Below are 22,693 nucleotides of genomic sequence, written 5' to 3' on the forward strand. Positions count from 1 at the left end.
ACATTCTTCAAGGCTCCCTGAATTTTCGCCCCCTCCCCCACCCTATGATTCACTTGCGCACCCATGGTTCCATCCGCTGCCAGATCCACTCCCAGATATATAAAACTACTCACTTCCTCCAGTTTTTTTCCATTCAAACTTACCTCCCAGTTGACTTGACCCTCAACCCTACTGTATCTAATAACCTTGCTCTTGTTCACATTTACTCTTAACTTTCTTCTTTCACACACTTTACCAAGCTCAGTCACCAGCTTCTGCAGTTTCTTACATGAATCAGCCACCAGCGAGGTATCATCGGCGAACAACAACTGACACTTCCCAAGCTTTCTCATCCCCAACAGACTGCATAATTGCCCCTCTTTCCAAAACTCTTGCATTCACCTCCTAACGGCCCCATCCATAAACAGAATAAACAACCATGGAGACATCACACACCCCTGCCGCAAACCTACATTCACTGAGAACCAATCACTTTCCTCTCTTCCTACACGTACACATGCCTTACATCCTCGATAAAAACTTTTCACTGCTTCTAACAACTTGCCTCCCATACCATATATTCTTAAAACCTTCCACAGAGCATCTCCATCAACTCTATCATATGCCTTCTCCAGATCCATAAATGCTACATACAAATCCATTTGTTTTTCTAAGTATTTCTCACATACATTCTTCAAAGCAAACACCTGATCCACACATCCTCTACCACTTCTGAAACCACACTGCTCTTCCCCAATCTGATGCTCTGTACATGCCTTCACCCTCTCAATCAATACCCTCCCATATAATTTACCAGGAATAATCAACAAACGTATACCTCTGTGATTTGAGCACTCACTCTTATCCCCTTTGCCTTTGTACAATGGCACTATGCACTCATTCCGCCAATCCTCAGGCACCTCACCATGAATCATACATACATTAAATAACCTTAACAACCAGTCAACAATTCAGTCACCCCCTTTTTTAATCAATTCCACTGCAATGCCATCCAAACCTACTGCCTTGCCGGCTTTCATGTTCCGTAAAGCTTTTACTACCTCTTCTCTATTTTCCAAATCATTTTCCCTAACCCTCTCACTTTGTACACCACCTCGACCAAAACACCCTATATCTGCCACTCTATCATCAAACACATTCAACAAACCTTCAAAATACTCACTCCATCTTCTCACATCACCACTACTTGTTATCACCTCCCCATTAGCCCCCTTCACTGAAGTTCCCATTTGTTCCCTTGTCTTATTCACTGTATTTACCTCCTTCCAAAACATCTTTTTATTCTCCCTAAAATTTAATGATACTCTCTCACCCCAACTCTCATTTGCCCTCTTTTTCACCTCTTGCACCTTTCTCTTCACCTCCTGCCACTTTCTTTTATACCTCTCCCGCTCATTTGCATTTTCTCCCTGCAAAAATCGTCCAAATGCCTCTCTCTTCTCTTTCACTAATAATTTTACTTCTTCATCCCACCACTCACCACCTTTTCTAATCAACCCACCTCCCACGCTTCTCATGCCACAAGCATCTTCTGCGTAAGCCATCACTGCTTCCCTAAATACATTCCCATTCATCCCCCACTCCCCTTACCTCCTATGTTCTCACCTTTTTCCATTCTGTACTCAGTCTCTCCTGGTACTTCCTCACACAAGTCTCCTTCCCAAGCTCACTTACTCTCACCACTCTCTTCACCCCAACATTCGCTCTTCTTTTCTGAAAACCGCCACAAATCTTCATCTTCGCCTCCACAAGATAATGATCAGACATCCCTCCAGTTGCACCTCTCAGCACATTAACATCCAAAAGTCTCTCTTTCGTGCGTCTATCAATTAACACGTAATCCAATAACGCTCTCTGGCCATCTCTCCTACTTACATACGTATACTTATGTATATCTCGCTTTTTAAACCAGGTATTCCCAATCACCAGTCCTTTTTCAGCACATAAATCTACAAGCTCTTCACCATTTCCATTTACAACACTGAACACTCCAAATATACTAATTATTCCCTCAACTGCCACATTACTCAACTTTGCATTTAAATTACCCATCCCTATAACCAGGTTTTGTGCATCAAAACCACTAACACACTCATTCAGCTGCTCCCAAAACACTTGCCTCTCATGATCTTTCTTCTCATGCCCAGGTGCATATGCACCAATAATCACCCATCTCTCTCCATCAACTTTCAGTTTTACACATATCAATCTAGAATTTACTGTCTTACACTCTATCACATACTCCCACAACTCCTGATTCAGGAGTAGTTCTACTCCTTCCCTTACTCTTGTCCTCTCACTAACCCCTGACTTTATTCCCAAGACATTCCCAAACCACTCTTCCCCTTTTCCCTTGTGCTTCGTTTCACTCAGAGCCAAAACATCCAGGTTCCTTTCCTCAAACATACTACCTATCTCTCCTTGTTCTCATCTTGGTTACATCCACACACATTTAGATACCCCAATTATTATTATTATTATCATTATTATTATTATCATTATTATCATTATTATTATTATTATTATTATTATTATTATTATCATTATTATTATTATTATTATTATTGTTATTATTATTATTATTATTATTATTATTATTATTATTATTATTATTATTATTATTATTATCATTATTATTATTATTATCATTATCATTATTATTATTATTATTATTAGTTTCATCATTATCATTATTACTTTTATAATCATTATCACTACATTATTGTCATTACTATTATGATCATCATTATTATCATTATGATCATTGCTATTATCATTACCATTGTTATGACTTTTTTTCTTTTGGCAAAGGAATTGTGTACACTGTACACAATATACAGTGGTGTACCTCCAGTTTTCCACCTCATTCTCTGTCTTCTCTTGTTGATTTGAGAAAGGACAGGGATCTGTGTTTCGCTAAATCTGAAAAGTTGGACGCCGTAATGATGCTGAGTAAAGATGTTTCTTTAAATGAAATGTATAATTGTTTAGTAGGTAGAAGTCCGCATTTTCCTCTTAGAAGTAGTACCACAAAAACAGTAACAACATGTTTATTAAGAAAATCCGAGAGTTGCTTAAACACCAATGAATTAATCAAAAAATTATTTTCCTTGAGTTTTTTCCTTGCCCTACATATACAGTTTAATTGCGATTCATAAACCATAAAACCCTGTAGGACAGACTACAGTTAACCACATCGTTCTAGTTCATTTTATTCCTTGCACGCCTTTCACTCTCTTGTATGTTCAACCCCCTTTCGCACATTTATTTTCACTTTATCCTTCCATCTTCAATTTGTTTTCCCATTTCTCCTTGTTCCCTCTATCTGTAACATACTTATCCTCTTTGTCTACCTTTCTTCACTCATTCTGTCCATATGTCCAAACCATTCCAGCAAACCTTCTTATGTTCTCTCAGCCAAACTCTTTTCATTACCACACATCTCTCTTGCCCTTACATTACTTACTCGATCGAACCACCTCACACCACATACTGTTATCAAACATATCATTTCCAACACATCCACCCTCCTCTAAACAACCCCATCTATAGCCTATGCCTAGAACCATATAATATTGTTGGGACTACTTTACCTACAAATATCCTTATTTGTGCCCACTCAGCTTGTTTCTTTCCACGCTGTTTTTCAACGCTACCAGGACCTTCGCTCCCTCACTCTCCTTTACTTCCGCTCCCATGGTTCTATATGATGTGATGTCCACTCCCAGATATATGAAAAACTTCACTTTCTCTAAGTTTTCTCCATTGAAATTCACTCTCCAATTAACCTCTCCTTCAACCGTGTTAAACCTAATAATCTTTCTTTTATTAATAGCTGCTCTTAACTTTCTCACATAGTCTTTAATTTAAACACCTGATTCACACTTCCGCTACCACTTCTGAAACCACACTGCTCTTCCCCAGTCTGTTGCTCTGTACATGCCTTTACCCTCTCAATCAATGCCCTCCCGTACAACTTGCGAGGTACACAACAAACTTATGCATCTTCAGTTTGAACACTCACCTTATTCCCCTTGTTTTTATACAGTGGCAGTATACATGCATTTCACCAATCCCCAAGTACCACACCACATCCATAAATACACTGAAATCCTTACCAACCAATTAATGATACCGTTACCCTCTTTCTTACGAAATTCAACAGTAGTACCACCATATCCAGCCATCTTACCAAATTTAGTATTATGTAAGGCTTTCGCCACTTCTTCTCTCTTCACTAAACCACTCTTTATAGCTCTCACTATGCATATCACCCCGACCCAACAACCCCACACCTGACACTCTATCATCAAACACATTCAACAATACTTCTAAATACGTGCTCCATCTTCTCACTTCATCTCCAGCTGTTATCACTTTTTCTTTGCCTCTTCAGTGATGTTTCCATTTGTTCTCTTGTTTTTCACACATATTAACCTACTTCCAAAATATATTCTTATTCTCCCTAAAGTTTACCTATACTCGTTCACTCCATTCACATTTGCTCTCTAATCCAACCTTTGCACCTTTCTTCTTGACTTCTTACCACTTTCTCTTATACATACCTCATTCATTTCGCACTCCTTCCCTGTAAGTACCGCCCAAACGCGATTTGAATTCGAGTATGGGTAATGAGCCAGTTGGGGGTAAAACTGGGGTGCGTGTGTTATTACTTAAGATAATAAGAAATGATACACACCTTGTTTAGCTGTTTGCTGATAAGAAATAAAAGCTAGTGACACAACACCTGGTTAAGAGGGTCACACACAAGTACACGTGAAGAGGGAAAGATGGTAAGGAAGCGTTAGTGGACTGTGTGTTCTAAAACATGTGCTTACTGGAGAGGCACTATTTATCTTTTGATATGTTTTACGATATCCATTAGTTCCATATTAGTATATTGTTGTCCACTGTAAAGAAGATTTATGATTGATCTATCATCATCGCTTAACATTTCCTGGGAATATCAACATACATAATAGATAAGCCTAGTGAGCTGAGTGAGTTCCTCTCCCACAGAAACCCTCAGGGACTTTATGGGTCACACGATGCAGATCACAACAGCTAAATTCTTCCCCTACGCCGACTACCATCGAGACGCTGACAAGCCGGGTACTACAGTCAAGATGAGGGACTGCTTAGATCTAAGAATTCTTGACACGTATTCGACAGCATTAAATTTTACGTAAGCATATCCCAATATCTGCATCAAATTTATCCGAGTCAAAAGCATCCGGAGCATTTACATCACAGCGTGTTTTGTTACTTGTAAGTTCTGAAGTTTTAACTGTTTTATTGGGATGGATATTGACTAATCGAGATGAGTAACAGAAAGAAAAACTGAGAATATCATCCATAAGGTAGTCAGCTGTACATGTCTAATCGGAAATCCTTCTGCTCCAGCATCCACTTCCATGGGATCCTTACAGCACTCAGCAAACTGACCACGTCCCCCGAGGAGGTCAAAAAGTGTGTGTGTGTGTGTGTGTGTGTGTGTGTGTGTGTGTGTGTGTGTGTGTCAGGTAGCTGTAGGACAATTAAGAGGTAAGTGTTTAGTCTCCTATGATAATGTGAAACTTGATAAATGGGCCAACAGTTATGAGATCCGGGAGGAGCCTAACATCACCTGGGGCGTCGTTGTGAACGGCAGCTTCACCGGCATGATGGGTCTCTTGGAGCGAGAGGAAAAGGACTTCTCCACCATAATGGCACCTACACCGGAACGCCTACGGGCCTTATGGTACCTTCGTGGTTACGATTCTGATCCCATGACCTTAGTGTCTCTCAAGCCGACCCTCCTGCCAAAATACCTGGCTATGGTGCGACCGTTCGAAGGTGAGGTGACTAATATTGTTCACTGTGGCACTGACGCAGGGGGGACGTTAGGATGTATATCCGACCGGGATATCTGACAGAGGCAGTTACTTGATATATTTTCTATTCTATGACCACTTTGTTTTCATGGTACCTTTTTTCAGTCTATTATAACTTTGGATCGTTGTGTCCGCGTGCGTTTGTGGATAGCATGTTTACATACGTTATTGGCGTTATTCTTAACCGCAATTACCAAAATTTACAAATAGGAAGAAGGAGTTCTGCTTGTGGAGACCAGTCATGTGACCTCGTCTTTTCATCAGCAATATATTTCAATTTCTCCATAAAATCCACTTAACTTGATACAAGTATTAATGAAAATTGTCCCCAAGGTTTTGTTATAATCTATTCATACTTTTACCACACTAATCTGTAAGCTTCTGATATTTTCTACAATAATTGAAAATACCTCGGAAAACAAGACACTTGTCTGTTGCTGTTTGTATCTCTTGTATTTAGTTCCCTGTCTTTTTCTTTCTAGCTTTGTGGGCCGTCTGAGTTTGAGAGTCTGGTCTATGCTGATATGTTCATGGCTCTCGAAGAATTCAAAGGTGCTTACAATGTCTACCTTTACCTCCAGTGAGGATATGACGGAGGCTTCTCCTCGCTGAAGGTAATTGATTTCACTGAAATCTGATTTCATTTTAGACACTGAATGCCCTTCTCTCTCTCTCTTTCTCTCCTGCAGGAGAACTATGGTTAGCGGTGGGGTTGAGCGTGGTGGCGTGGGGCACAGTCCTGTGGCTCCTGCAGAAGGCGTGGCAGATGATGGAAGGAGGGCGTGGGGTTACGTTCAGCACTGGCCTCCTGTACGGTTGGGGCGCAATCCTGGAGCAGCCGTTCATCGACCCCTCCATCAGTGTCTCAGGCCAGGTAATTGTTTACTAAGACGAACTTGTGGCTCTTGTACAAACTTCAATAGTGTAATGTAAATTGTGGGTAAAAAGTACTTACTACTGAAACGTCCGGGATAAACCATGGAAAGGTCTGTAGGGCCTGGATGTGGATAGGGAGTACGTTTCATATGCTCTAAGTCAATCCATAGAGAGCACGTCGACCCGACCATACCACATCGCTCCAATTCACTTTATCCCGTAAACATACTCCACCCTCCTGTATGTTTTAGCCCCAATCGCTCAAAATCATTTTCACTCCATCTTTCCACCTCCAATTTGTTCCCCTCCCCCCATTCTCCTTCTTCCCTCCATCTCTTTTTTAACCTTTCCTCACTCATTCATTCTATATGTCTAAAGAATTTCAGCAAACCCTCTTCTTCTCTCTCAACCACACTCTTTTTATTGCCACACATTTTTCTCATTCTTTCAGTACTTACTCGATCAAAACACGTGACACCAAATATTTTCCTCAGACATTTCATTTCCAACACATCCACCCTCCTCCGCACAACCTCGCAACCACATAATATTGTTTGAACTACTATGCCTTTAAACATACTTATTTTCCCTCTACGAGAATACTTCCCATGTATTCTTTGCGTGTCGTAGAAGGCGACTAAAAGGGGAGGGAGCGAGGGCTGGAAATCCTACCCTCCCGTTTTTTACTTGTCCAAAAATAGGAACAGGGAAGGGAGCCAAGGAGGGATATTCCCTCCAATGATCTGCCTTTTGTTCTTAACGCAACCTCCCAAATGCGGGAAATGGCGAATATATATGAAAAAAAGATGATCACCGTCTCCCGCATCAGCTAGACAGCGCCAGGAAAGCAGACGAAGGATGGCTTGTCAACTCATATATAAATACATATACATAAACGCCCATACACGCACGTATACCTGCAAATACGTATGAATATCAACATATATACATATACATACACATACACAGACATATACGGGTGTACATACTCATACTTGCTTGCCTTCATCCATTCCTGGCGCTACCCACCCCCACAGGAAAAAAAAACATCGCTACCCCATGATTCAGGGAGATAGTTCTAGGAAAAGAGACAAAAAATGGCGACATTCGTTCACATTCAGTCTCTAGCTGTCATGTATAATGCATCGAAACCACAGTTCCTTAAACATATCCGGACCCAACAGACTTTTACATGGTTTGCCCAAGTCGTTTCACATACATTGGTTCACTCCACTGTCAGCACGTCCACCCCGGTATACCATATCGTATCAAATCACAATATTCCTTGCACGACTCTCACCCTCCTGTATGTTTAGGCCCCGATCGATCAAAATCTTTTTCACGGTTCCCTTCGCCTCTGATACATATATCCTGTTCGTCAACCTCTCCTGATTCATTCTCTCCATATGCCCAAAACATTTCAGCATACTCTCTTCTGCTTTCTCAACCACACTCTATATCTCCACACATTATTCTAACCCTATCATTACTTACTGGATCAAACCATCTCACACCACATCTCATTTCCAACACATTCACACTCCACCGTACAACCCTATCTATAGCCCTACCTTTCAATCATATAATATTTCTTCAAACATACCCATTTTCAATCCCCGAGATACTTTCTATACTTCCACAAATTCTCCAATGCTTCTAGGACCTTCGCCTCCTCCCTCACACTGTGACTCACTTCCTCTTCCACGGTTCCATCCGCTGCTAAGTCCACTCCCAGATACCTAAAACGCTTCATTTTCTCTTATTTTTCTCCATTCAAACTTACATCCCACTCAAATTGTCCAACAAAGCTGCTAAACCAAATAACCTTTCTCTTATTCACATTTACTCTCAACTTTCCCCTTTCATGCACTTTTCCAAACTCAGTCACCAGCTTCTGAAGTTTGTCACTCGAATTAGCCACGAGAGCTGTATCATCGGCGAACAACAACTGACTCACTTCCCACGCCCTCTCATCCCATCAGACTGCATACTCGCCCCTCTCTCCAAAACAATTGCATTTGCCTCCCAAACCACCCAATCCATAAACAAATTAAACAACCATGGGGACATCACACAACCAGACCGACCATTACTGTGAACCAATCACTCTCCTCTCTTCGTACTAGTACACAGTCATTGGTAAAAACACTTCATTATTTGTAGCAGCTTACCTCCGACACATATACTCTTAAGACCCTTCACAAAGAATCTCTATCAAACGCTCTCATATCCCTTCTCCAGATCCAGAAATGCTACATTCAAATCCATCTGTTTTTCTAAGTATTTCTTCCACACATTCTTCAAAGCAAACTCCTGATCCACGCATCGTCATACCACTTCTGTAACCACACTGCTCTTCCTCAATCTGATGCTTAGTACAACCTTTCACCCTCTCAATCCATACACTATCATATAATTTCCAAAGAATACTCAACAAACGTATGCCTTTGTAGTTTGAACACTCACTTTATCCCCTTTCCCTTCATATAATGGCAGCATGCAACCACTCTGCCAACCCTCAGGAAAAAACAAACCTTCAAAGTACTCAATCCATCTCCTCAGCTCATCACTGCCTGTTATTACTTCCCCCTTGCCCTCATCACGGATGGTCCTATTTGTTCTCTTTGTTCCTTCCAAAACATCATTTTATGATCCTTAAAGTTGGATATATACATATATATATATATATATATATATATATATATATATATATATATATATATATATATATATATATATATATATATATATATATATATATATATATATATATTTCAGAAGCAGTAAAGGATGTGTGGATCACATGTTTGCTTTGAAGAATGTATGTGAGAAATACTCAGAAAAGCAAATGGATTTGTATGTAGCATTTATGGATCTGGAGAAGGCATATGATAGAGTTGATAGAGATGGTCCGTGAAAGGTATTAAGAATATATGGTGTGGGGTGGGAAAGTTATAAGAAGCAATGAAAAGTTCTTATCGTTGACGTAAGGCATGTGTACGTGTAGGAAGAGAGGAAAGTGATTGGTTCTCAGTGAATGTAGGTTTGCGTCAGGGGTGTGTGATGTCTCCATGGTTGTTTAATTTGTTTATGGATGGGGTTGTTAGGGAGGTGAATACAAGAGTTCTGGAAAGAGGGGCAAGTATGCAGTCTGTTGTGGATAAAAGAGCTTAGAAAGTGAGTCAGTTGTTGTCCGCTGATGATACAGCGCTGGTGGCTGATTCGTGTGAGAAACTGCAGAAACTGGTGACTGAGTTTGGTAAAGTGTGTGAAAGAAGAAAGCTGTGAGTAAATGTGAAATAAGAGTAAGTAAGGTTGAGGGACAAGTCAATTGGGAGGTAAGTCTGATTGGAGAAAAACTGGAGGAAGTGAGGGTTTTAGATATCTGGGAGTGGATTTGGCAGCGGATAGAACCATGTAAGCGTAAGTGAATGATAGGTGGGAGAGGGGGCGAAAGTTCTAGAAGCGTTGAAGAATGTGTGGAAGTCGAGAACATTATCTCGGAAAGCAAAAATGAGTATGTTTGAAGGAATAGTGGTTCCAACAAAGTTATATGGTTGCAAGACGTGGGCTATAGATAGAGTGGTGCGGAGGAGGGTGGATGTGCTGGAAATGAGATATTTAAGGACAATATTTTGTGTGAGGTGGTTTCATCGAGTAAGTAAAGTAAGGATAAAAGAGATGTGTTGTAATAAAAAGAGCGTGGTTGAGAGAGCAGAAGAGGGTGTTTTGAAATGGTTTGGTCTCATGGAGAGAATGAGTGAGGAAAGATTGACCAAGAGGATATATGTGTCAGAGGTAGAGGGAACGAGAAGTAGGAGACCAAATTGGGAGTGGAAATATGGAGTGATCGGGGCCTGAACATGCAAGAAGGTGAAAGGCTTGCAAGGAATAGAGTGAATTGTAACAAGTTGGTATACGGGGTCGACGAACCTTCAGTGGATTTAACCAGGGCCTGTGAAGCGTCTAGGGTAAACCGTGGAATGCTCTGTGGGGCCTGGATGTGGAAAAGGAGCTGTGGTTTCAGTGCATTATACATGACAGCTAGAGACTGAGTGTGAACGAATGGGGCCTTTGTTGTCTTTTCCTAGCGCTTCCTCGCACACATGAGGGGGGAGGGGGATGGTATTCCATGTGTGGCGAGGTGTCGATGGGAATGAATAAAGGTAGACAGTATGAATTAGGTACATGTGTATATATGTATATGTCTGTGTGTGTGTCTATATATATATATATATATATATATATATATATATATATATATATATATATATATATATATATATATATATATATATATATATATATATATATATATATAGACACACACACAGACATATACATATATACACATGTACCTAATTCATACTGTCTACACAGCTGTGTAGGTATGTATATTTGCGTGTGTGGGTTGGGCCATTTCTTTCGTCTGTTTCCTTGCGCTACCTCGCAAACGCGGGAGACAGCGACAAAGTATAAAAAAAAAAAAAAAAAATGTATATATATATATATATATGTATTTTTTTTTTTTCTTTGTCGCTGTCTCCCGCGTTTGCGAGGTAGCGCAAGGAAACAGACGAAAGAAATGGCCCAGCCCACACACGCAAATATACATACCTACACAGCTTTCCATGGTTTACCCCAGACGCTTCACATGCCCTGATTCAATCCACTGACAGCACGTCAACCCCGGTATAACACATCGATCCAATTCACTCTATTCCTTGCCCTCCTTTCACCCTCCTGCATGTTCAGGCCCCGATCACACAAAATCTTTTTCACTCCATCTTTCCACCTCCAATTTGGCCTCCCACTTCTCCTCGTTCCCCCCACCTCCAACACATATATCCTCTTGGTCAATCTTTCCTCACTCATTCTAACCATGTGACCAAACCATTTCAAAACACACTCTTCTGCTCTCTCAACCACGCTCTTTTTATTTCCAACCATCTCTTTTACCCTTACGTTACTTACTCGATCAAACCACCTCACACCACACATTGTCCTCAAACATCTCATTTCCAGCACATCCATCCTCCTGCGAACTACTCTATCCATAACCCACGCCTCGTAACCATACAACATTGTTGAAACCACTATTCCTTCAAACATACCCATTTTTCCTTTCCGAGATAATGTTCTCGACTTCCACACATTCTTTAAGGCTCCCAGAATTTTCGCCCCCTCCCCACCCTATGATCCACTTCCGCTTCCATTGTTCCATCCGCTGTCAGATCCACTCCCAGATATCTAAAACACTTTACTTCCTCCAGTTTTTCTCCATTCAAACTTACCTCCCAATTGACTTGACCCTCAACCCTACTGTACCTAATAACCTTGCTCTTATTCACATTTACTCTTAACTTTCTTCTTTCACACACTTTACCAAACTCAGTCACCAGCTTCTGCAGTTTCTCACATAAATCAGCCACCAGCGCTGTATCATCAGCGAACAACAACTGACTCACTTCCCAAGCTCTCTCATCCCCAACAGACTTCATACTTGCCCCTCTTTCCAAAACTCTTGCATTTACCTCCCTAACAACCCCATCCATAAACAAATTAAACAACCATGGAGACATCACACACCCCTGCCACAAACCAACATTCACTGAGAACCAATCACTTTCCTCTCTTCCTACACGTACACATGCCTTCCATCCTCGATAAAAACTTTTCACTGCTTCTAACAACTTGCCTCCCACACCATATATTCCTAATATATATATATATATATATATATATATATATATATATATATATATATATATATATATATATATATATATATATATATATATATATATATATATATATATATATATATATATATATATATACATATATATGTATATATTAATTTATTTTTATTTTGATTTGTCGCTGTCTCCAGCGTTAGCGAGGTAGCGCAAGGAAACAAACGAAAGAATGGCCAAACCCACCAACAAACACATGTATGTACATACGCGTCCACACACGCTTACATACCTATACATCTCAATGTATAATATATATATACCCACACACACATACACATATATACACATGTACATAATTCATACTCTCTGCCTTTATTCATTCCCATAGCCACCTCGCCACACATGAAATAACAATCGCCTCCCTCCTCATGTGTGCCAGGTAGCGCTAGGAAAAGACAACAAGGGCCCATTCGTTTACACTCAATCTCTAGCTGTCATGTAATAATGCACCGAAACCACAGCTCCCTTTCCACATCCAAGCCACAGAGAACTTTCCATGGTTTATCCCAGACGCTTCACATGCCCTGGTTCAATCCACTGACAGCTCGTCGACCCCGGTATACAACATCGTTCCAGTTCACTCTATTCCTTGCTTGCCTTTCACCCTCCTCCATGTTCAGGCCCCGATCACTCAAAATCTTTTTCACTCCATCTTTCCACCTCCAATTTGGTCTCCCACTTCTCGTTCCCTCCACCTCCGACACATATATCCTCTTGGTCAATCTTTCCTCACTCATTCTCGCCATGTGACCAAACCATTTCAAAACACCCTCTTCTGCTCTCTCAACCACACTCTTTTTATTACTACGCATCTCTCTTACCCTTACATTTCTTACTCGATAAAATCACCTCACACCACATATTGTCCTCAAACATCTCATATCCAACACATCCACCCTCCTGTGCTCAAATCTATCCATAGCCCTCGCCTCGCAACCATACAACATTGTTGGAACCGCTGTTCATTCAAACATACCCATTTTTGCTTTCCGAGATAATGTTCTCGACTTCCACACATTTTTCAAGGCTCCCAGAATTTTCGTCCCCTCCCCGATCCTATGATTCACTTCCGCTTTCATTGTTCCTTCCGCTGCCACATCCACTCCTAGATATCTAAAGCACTTCATTTTCTCCAGTTTTTCTCCATTCAAACTTTCCTCCCAATTGACTTGACCCTCAACCACAATGTACCTAATAACCTTGCTCTTATTCACATTTACTCTCAACTTTCTTCTTTCACACACTTTACTAAGCTCAGTCACCAGTTTCTGCAGTTTCTCAAATGAATCACCCTCCATCGCTGTATCCTCAGCTAACAACAATTGACTCACTTCTCAAGCTCTCTCATCCACAACAGACTGCATACTTGCCCCTCTAACCAAAACTCGATCATTTACCTCCCTAACAACCCCATCATAAACAAATTAAACACCCATGAAGACATCACACACTCCTACCGCAAACCTACATTCACTGAGAACCAATTACTTTCCTCTCTTCCTACACGTACACATGCCTTACATCCCCGATAAAAACGTTTCACTGCTTCTAAAAACTTGTCTCCGCACCATATATTCTTAATACCTTCCACAGAAGATCTCAATCAGCTCTATCATATGCCTTCTCCAGATCCATAAACCCCACATACAAATCCATTTGCATTTCTAAGTATTTCTCACATACATTCTTCAAAGCAAACACCTGATCCACAAATCCTCTACCACTTCTGAAACAGCAATGCTCTTCTACAATCTGAAGCTCTGTACATGACTTCACCCTCTCAATCAATGCCCTACCGTATAATTTCCCAAGAATACTCAACAAACTTAGACCTCTGAAATTAGAGCACTCACCTTTGTCCCCTTTGCCTTTGTACAATGGCAGTAAACAAGCATTCCGCCAATCCTCAGGTACCTCACGATGAATCATGCATACATAAATAACCTTACCAACCAGTCAACAATACAGTAACCCCCTTTTTTAATAAATTCCATTACAGTACCAAATAAACCCACTGCCTTGCCGGCTTTCATCTTCCGCGAAGCTTTTGCTACCTCTTCTCTGTTTACCACATCATTTTCCCTAACCCTCTCACTTTGCACACCACCTCGACCCTATATCTGCCACTCTATCATCAAACACAATCAACAAACCTTCAAAGAACTCACTACATCTCCTTCTCACATCACCACTACTTGTTATCACCTCCCTATTTGCCCCCTTCACTGAAGTTCCCATTTTTTCCCTAGTCTTACGCAATTTATTTACCTTCTTCTAATACATCTTTTTATTCTCCCCAAAATTTAATGATACTCTCTCACCCCAACTCTCATTTGCCCTCTTTTTCACCTCCTGCACCTTTCTCTTGACCTCCTGCCTCTTTCTTTTATACATCTCCCACTCATTTGTATTATTTCCCTGCAAAAATCGCCCAAATGTCTCACTCTTCTCTTTCACTAAAAATCTTACCTCTTCATCCCACTACTCACTACCCTATCTAATATGCCCACCTCCCACGCTTCTCATGCCACAAGTATCTTTTGTGCAAGTCTTCACTGCTACCCTCAATACATCCCATTCCTCCCCCACTCCCCTTACTTCCAGTGTTCTCACCTTTTTCTAATCTGTACTCAGTCTCTCCTGGTACTTCCTCACACAAGTCTCCTTCCCAAGCTCACTTACTCTCACTACTCTCTTCACCCTAACATTCTCTCTTCTTTTCTGAGAACCTTCACAAATCTTTACCTTCGCCTCCACAAGATAATGATCAGACATCCGTCCAGTTGCACCTTTCAGCACATTAACATCCAAAAGTCTCTCTTTCGCGCGCCTATCACTTAACACGTAATCGAATAACTTTCTCTGGCCGTCTCTCCTACTTACATACGTATACTTATGTATATTTCTCTTTGTAAACCAGGTATTCCCAATCACCAGTTCTTTTTCAGCACATAAATATACAAGCTCTTCATCATTTCATTCAAAACACTGAACACCCCATGTATACCAATTATTCCCTCAACTGCCACATTACTCACTTTTGCATTCAAATCACCCATCACTATAACCCGGTTTCGTGCATCAAAACCACTAACACACTCATTCAGCTGCTCCCAAAACACTTGCCTCTCATGATCTTTCTTCTCATACCAAGGTGCATATGCACCAATAGTCACCCATCTCTCTCCATCAACTTTCAGTTTTACCCATATTATTCTAGAGTCAACTTTCTTACACTCTATCACATAATCCCACCAATCCTGTTTTAGGAGTAGTGCTACTCCTTCCCTTGCTCTTGTCCTCTCACTAACCCCTGACTTTACTCCCAAGACATTCCCAAATTACTCTTCCCCTTTACCCTTGAGCTTCGTTTCACTCAGAGCCAAAACATCCATGTTCCTTTCCTAAAACATACTACCTATCTCTTTTTTTTTTCCTCATCTTGGTTACATCCACACACATTCAGACACTCCAATCTGAGTCTTCGAGGAGGATGAGCACTCCCCGCGTGACTCCTTCCTCTGTTTCCCCTTTTAGAAAGTTGAGTATATAAATAAAGTTAATATATATATATATATATATATATATATATATATATATATATATATATATATATATATATATATATATATATATATATATATATATATATATATATATATATATATATATATATATATATATATATATATATATTTATATATATATATATATATATATATATATATATATATATATATATATATATATATATATATATATATATATATATATATATATATATATATACATATATATTCATTATTAATCTTATTTTCCTTTGTCGCTGTCCCCCGCGTTTGCGAGGTAGCGCAAGGAAACAGACGAAAGAAATGGCCCAACCCACCCCCATACACAATGTATATACATACAGGTCCACACACGCAAATATACATACCTATACATCTCAATGTACACATATATATACACACACAGACACATACATATATACCCATGCACACAATTCACACTGTCTGCCTTTATTCATTTCCATCGACACCTCGCCACACATGGAATACCATCCCCCTCCCCCCTCATGTGTGCGAGGTAGCACTAGGAAAAGACAACAAAGGCCCCATTCGTTCACACTCAGTCTCTAGCTGTCATGCAATAATGCACGAAACCACAGCTCCCTTTTCACATCCAGGCCCCACACAACTTTCCATGGTTTACCCCAGACGCTTCACATGCCATGATTCAATCCACTGACAGCACGTCAACCCCAGTATACCACATCGATCCAATTCACTCTATTCCTTGCCCTCCTTTCACCCTAAAGCATGTTCAGGCCCCGATCACACAAAATCTTTTTCACTCCAATCTTTCCACCTCTAATTTGGTCTCCCACTTCTCGTTCCCTCCACCTCCGACACATATATCCTCTTGGTCAATCTTTCCTCACTCATTCTCTCCATGTGCCCAAACCATTTCAAATCATCCTCTTCTGCTCTCTCAACCACGCTATTTTTATTTCCACACATCTCTCTTACCCTTACATTACTTACTCGATCAAACCACCTCACACCACACATTGTCCTCAAACATCTCATTTCCAGCACATCCACTCTCCTGCGCACAACTCTATCCATAGCCCACGCCTCGCAACCATACAACATTGTTGGAACCAATATTCTTCAAACATACCCATTTTTTCTTTCCGAGATAATGTTCTCGACTTCCACACATTCTTCAAGGCTCTCAGGATTTTCGCCCCCTCCCCCACCCTATGATTCACTTCCGCTTCCTTGGTTTCATCCGCTGCCAGATCCACTCCCAGATATCTAAAACACTTTACTTCCTCCAGTTTTTTCCATTCAAACTTACCTCCCAATTGACTTGACCCTCAACCCTACTGTACCTAATAACCTTGCTCTTATTCACATTTAGTCTTAACTTTCTTCTTTCACACACTTTACCAAACTCAGTCACCAGCTTCTGCAGTTTCTCACATGAATCAGCCACCAGCGCTGTATCATCAGCGCACAACATCTGACTCACTTCCCAAGCTCTCTCATCCACAACAGACTTCATACTTGCCCCGCTTTCCAAAACTCTTGCATTAACCTCCCTAACAACCCCATCCATAAACAAATTAACCAACCATGGAGACATCACACACCCCTGTCGCAAACCTACATTCACTGAGAACCAATCACTTTCCTCCTTCCTACACGTACACATGCCTTACATCATCGATAAAAACTTTTCACTGCTAACAACTTGCCTCCCACACCATATATTCTTAATACCTTCCACAGAGCATCTCTATCAACTCTATCACATGCTTTCTCCAGATCCATAAGTGCTACATACAAATCCATTTGCTTTTCTAAGTATTTCTCACATACATTCCTCAAAACAAACACCTGATCCACACATCCTCTACCACTTCTGAAACCATACAGCTCTTTCCCAATCTGATGCTCTGTACATGCCTTCACCCTCTCAATCAATACCCTCCCATATAATTTACCAAGAATACTCAACAAACTTATACCTCTGTAATTTGAGCACTCACTCTTATCCCCTTTGCCTTTGTACAATGGCACTATGCACGCATTCCGCCAATCCTCAGGCACCTCACCATGAGTCATACATACATCAAATAACCTTACCAACCAGTCAACAATACAGTAACCCCCTTTTTTTAATAAAATCCACTGCAATACCATCCAAACCTGCTGCCTTGCCGGCTTTCATCTTCCGCAAAGCTTTTACTACATCTTCTCTGTTTACCAAATCATTTTCCCTAACCCTCTCACTTTGCACACCACCTCGACCAAAACACCCTATATCTGCCAATCTATCATCAAACACATTCAGCAAACCTTCAAAATACTCACTCCATCTCCTTCTCACATCACCACTACTTGTTATCACCTCCCTTTTTTCGCCCTTCACTGAAGTTCCCATTTGCTCCCTTATATATATATATATATATATATATATATATATATATATATATATATATATATATATATATATATATATATATATATATATTTTTTTTTTTTTTTTTTTCATACTATTCGCTATTTCCCGCGATAGCGAGGTAGCGTTAAGAACAAAGGACTGGGCCTTTGAGGGAATATCCTCACCTGGACCTCTTTTCTGTTCCTTCTTTTGGAAAAAAAAAAAAAAAAAAAAAAAAAAAAAAAAACGAGAGGGGAGGATTTCCAGCCCCCCGCTCCCTTCCCTTTTAGTCGCCTTCTACGACACGCAGGGAATACGTGGGAAGTATTCTTTCTCCCCTATCCCCAGGGATGATATATATATATATATATATATATATATATATATACATATATATACGCCTAAGTATCTAATAACTTACATATATGATGCCATACCAACAGGTGTTGGTGGGATGGTGGCTTGTGTACTGTGAGGTCATAGGTACAGGATACCGCTCGTCTCTAATTTCTCATCTGACTGTCCAAGGAAAGTCGCGTCCTTTGGAGACTTTCGAGGATCTAGTCAGTCAAGATGGCTGGAATTGGGGCTTCGAACCCTGGCTCCTAACAGGGGCAATTGTTGATTACTTTGCTACGCATACCGATCCAGTAATTCTACAAGTGTTTGAGGAAAGGGAGGTTAGTGTAATACATTTTTGTTTATGTATATAACGTTATTTACTGATAACGATGAGGAAAAAACGTAAAAGGATAAGTCTAAGGTGCACGTTCATAAGATAATATCTACAAATCTTCATCTTCGCCCCCACAAAATAATGATCAGACATCCCTCCAGTTACACATCTCAGCATATTAACATCCAAAACTCTCTTTCACACGCCTATCAATTAACACGTAATCCAATAACGCTCTCTGGCCATTTCTCCTACTTAATTACGGATACTTATGTGTATCTCTTTTTGAACAAGGTATTCCCAATCACTAGTCATTTTTCAGCACACAAATCTTCAAGTTCTTCACTATTTCCATTTAAAAGCGCTAAACACCCCATGTGCACGAATTATTCCCTCAACTGCTACATTACTCACCTTTGCAATCTAATCACCCATCACTATAACCCGGTCTCATGCATCAAAACTGCCAGCACACTCACTCAGCTGCTCGCAAAACACTTGCCTCTCATAATCTTTGTTCTCATGCCCAGGTGCTTATGCACCAATAATCATCCATCTCTCTCCATCCACTTTCAGTTTTATCCATATCAATCTAGAGTTTACTATCTTACACTCTATCACATACTCCAACCACTCCTCTTTCAGGAGTAGTGTTACTCCTTCCCTTGCTCTTGAACCCCTGACTTTACTCCCAAAACATTCCCAAACCACTCTTAACCTTTACCCTTGCGCTTCGTTACGCTAAGAGACAAGACATTCAGGTTCCTTTCCAAAAACACACTATGTTTCTTACCTATTTTCTCATCTTCGTTTCATCCAAATATATTCAGACATCCCAATCAGAGCCTTCGAGGGGGATGAGCACTCACTGCCCGACTCCTGTTTCCCTTTCAAAAAATTGAAATACAAGGAGGGAAAGGTTTCTAGTCCCCCAGCCCCCGTCCCATTCATTCGCCTTCTACTACATACGAGGAATATGTATATATATATATATACATATATATATATATATATATATATATATATTTTTTTTTTTTTTCATACTTTTCGCCATTTCCCGCGATAGCGAGGTAGCGTTAAGAACAGAGGACTGGGCCTCTGAGGGAATATCCTCACCTGGCCCCCTTCTCCGTTCCTTCTTTTGGAAAATTAAAAAAAAAAAAAAAACGAGAGGGGAGGATTTCCAGCCCCCCGCTCCCTCCCCTTTTAGTCGCCTTCTACGACACGCAGGGAATACGTGGGAAGTATTCTTTCTCCCCTATCCCCAGGGATAATATATATATATATATATATATATATATATATATATATATATATATATATATATATATATATATATATATATATATATATATATATATATATATATATATATATATATATATATATATATATATATATATATATATATATATAATTACATGACAGCTAGAGACTGAGTGTGAACGAATGGGGCCTTTGCTGCCTTCCTAGCGCTACCTCGCACACATGAGGAAGAAGAGGGGTTGGTTATTCCATATGTGGCGAGGTGGAGATAGGAATGAATGAAGGCAGACTGTATGAATCATGTACATATGTATATATGTATATGTCTGTGTGTATATATATGTGTATACATTGAGATGTATAGGTATGTATATTTGCGTGTGTGGACGTGTATGTGTATACATTTGAATGTGGGTGGGTTGGGCCCCATATATATATATATATATATATATATATATATATATATATATATATATATATATATATATATATATATATATATATATATATATATTATCCCTGGGGATAGGGGAGAAAGAATACTTCCCACGTATTCCCTGCGTGTCGTATAAGGCGACTAAAAGGGAAGGGAGCGGGGGGCTGGAAATCCTCCCCTCTCAATTTTTTTTAAATTTCCAAAAGAAGGAACAGAGAAGGGGGCCAGGTGAGGATATTCCCTCAATGGCCCAGTTCTCTGTTCTTAACGCTAACTCGCTAACGCGAGAAATGGCGAATAGTTTAAAAAAAAAAAAAAAAAAAAAATATATATATATATATATATATATATATATATATATATATATATATATATATATATATATATATATATATATATATATATATATATACATATATATATATTTATATATATATATATATATATATTTATATATTAATATATATATATATATATATATATATATATATATATATATATATATATATATATATATATATATATATATATATATATATATATATATATATATATATATATATATATATATATATATATATATATTTATATATATATATATATATATATATATATATATATATATATATATATATATATATATATATATATATATATATATATATATATATATATATATATATATATATATATATATATATATATTATATATATATATATATATATTTTTTTTTTTTTTTTTCATACTATTCGCCATTTCCCGCATTAGCGAGGCAGCGTTAAGAACAGAGGACTGGGCCTTTGAGGGAATATCCTCATATGGCCCCCTTCTCTGTTCCTTCTTTTGGAAATTTAAAAAAAATTGAGAGGGGAGGATTTCCAGCCCCCCGCTCCCTTCCCTTTTAGTCGCCTTATACGACACGCAGGGAATACGTGGGAAGTATTCTTTCTCCCCTATATATATTTATCTATTTATATATATATTTTTTTTGCTTTGTCGCTATATTTATCTTGCTCTGTCGCTGTCCACCGCGTTAGCGAGGTAGCGCAAGGAAACAGACGAAAGAATGGCCCAACCCATCCATATACACATGTATATACATACACGTCCACACACGCAAATATACATACCTATACGTCTCAATGTATACACATATATACACACACAGACATATACATATATGCACATGTACATAATTCATACTGTCTGCCTTTATTCATTCCCATCGCCACATATGGAATAACCAACCCCTTCCCCCCTCATGTGTGCGAGGTAGCACTAGGAAAGACAGCAAAGGCCCCATTCGTTCACACTCAGCCTGTAGCTGTCATATAATAATGCACCGAAACCACAGCTCCCTTTGCACATCCAGGACGCACAGAACATTCCATAGTTTACCCCAGACACTTCATATACCCTGGTTCAATCCATTGACAGCACGTCGACCCCGGTATACCACATCTTTCGCATTCACTCTAATCCTTGCACGCCTTTTACCCTCGTCCATATCTAAGCCCCGATCACTCAAGATCTTTCTCACTCCATCTTTCCACCTCCAATTTGGTCTCCCACTTCTCGTTCCCTCCACCTCTGACACATATATCCTCTTGGTCAATCTTATCCTCAATCATTCTCTCCATGTGACCAAACTATATCAAAACACCCTTTTCTGCTCTCTCAACCACACTCTTTTTATTACCACACATCTCTCTTACCCTATTATTAGTTACTCGATCAAACCATCTCACACCATATATTGTGCTCAAACATCTCATTTCCAGCACATCCACCATCCTGCGCACAACTCTATCCATAGCCCACGCCTCGCAACCATACAACATTGTTGGAACCAAT

General features: G+C 39.5%; 1 protein-coding gene across 1 annotated transcript in view; it reads left to right on the top strand.

The window, feature by feature from the left end:
- The first annotated feature begins 5,620 nt into the window (after positions 1-5,620).
- Positions 5,621-22,693, top strand: part of LOC139763363 (glutamate receptor 1-like) — a 43,810-nt gene continuing 26,737 nt past the window's right edge. Inside the window, exons 1-3 of the mRNA XM_071689384.1 lie at positions 5,621-6,487; positions 6,563-6,747; positions 18,904-19,140. Coding sequence (XP_071545485.1) covers positions 6,640-6,747; positions 18,904-19,140 — 345 coding nt within the window. The 5' untranslated portion in view covers positions 5,621-6,487; positions 6,563-6,639. The remainder of the gene's footprint in view (positions 6,488-6,562; positions 6,748-18,903; positions 19,141-22,693) is intronic.

Source organism: Panulirus ornatus, chromosome 46 (assembly GCF_036320965.1).
Source record: "Panulirus ornatus isolate Po-2019 chromosome 46, ASM3632096v1, whole genome shotgun sequence".
In the NCBI taxonomy this organism is placed as follows: Eukaryota; Metazoa; Arthropoda; class Malacostraca; order Decapoda; family Palinuridae; genus Panulirus; species Panulirus ornatus.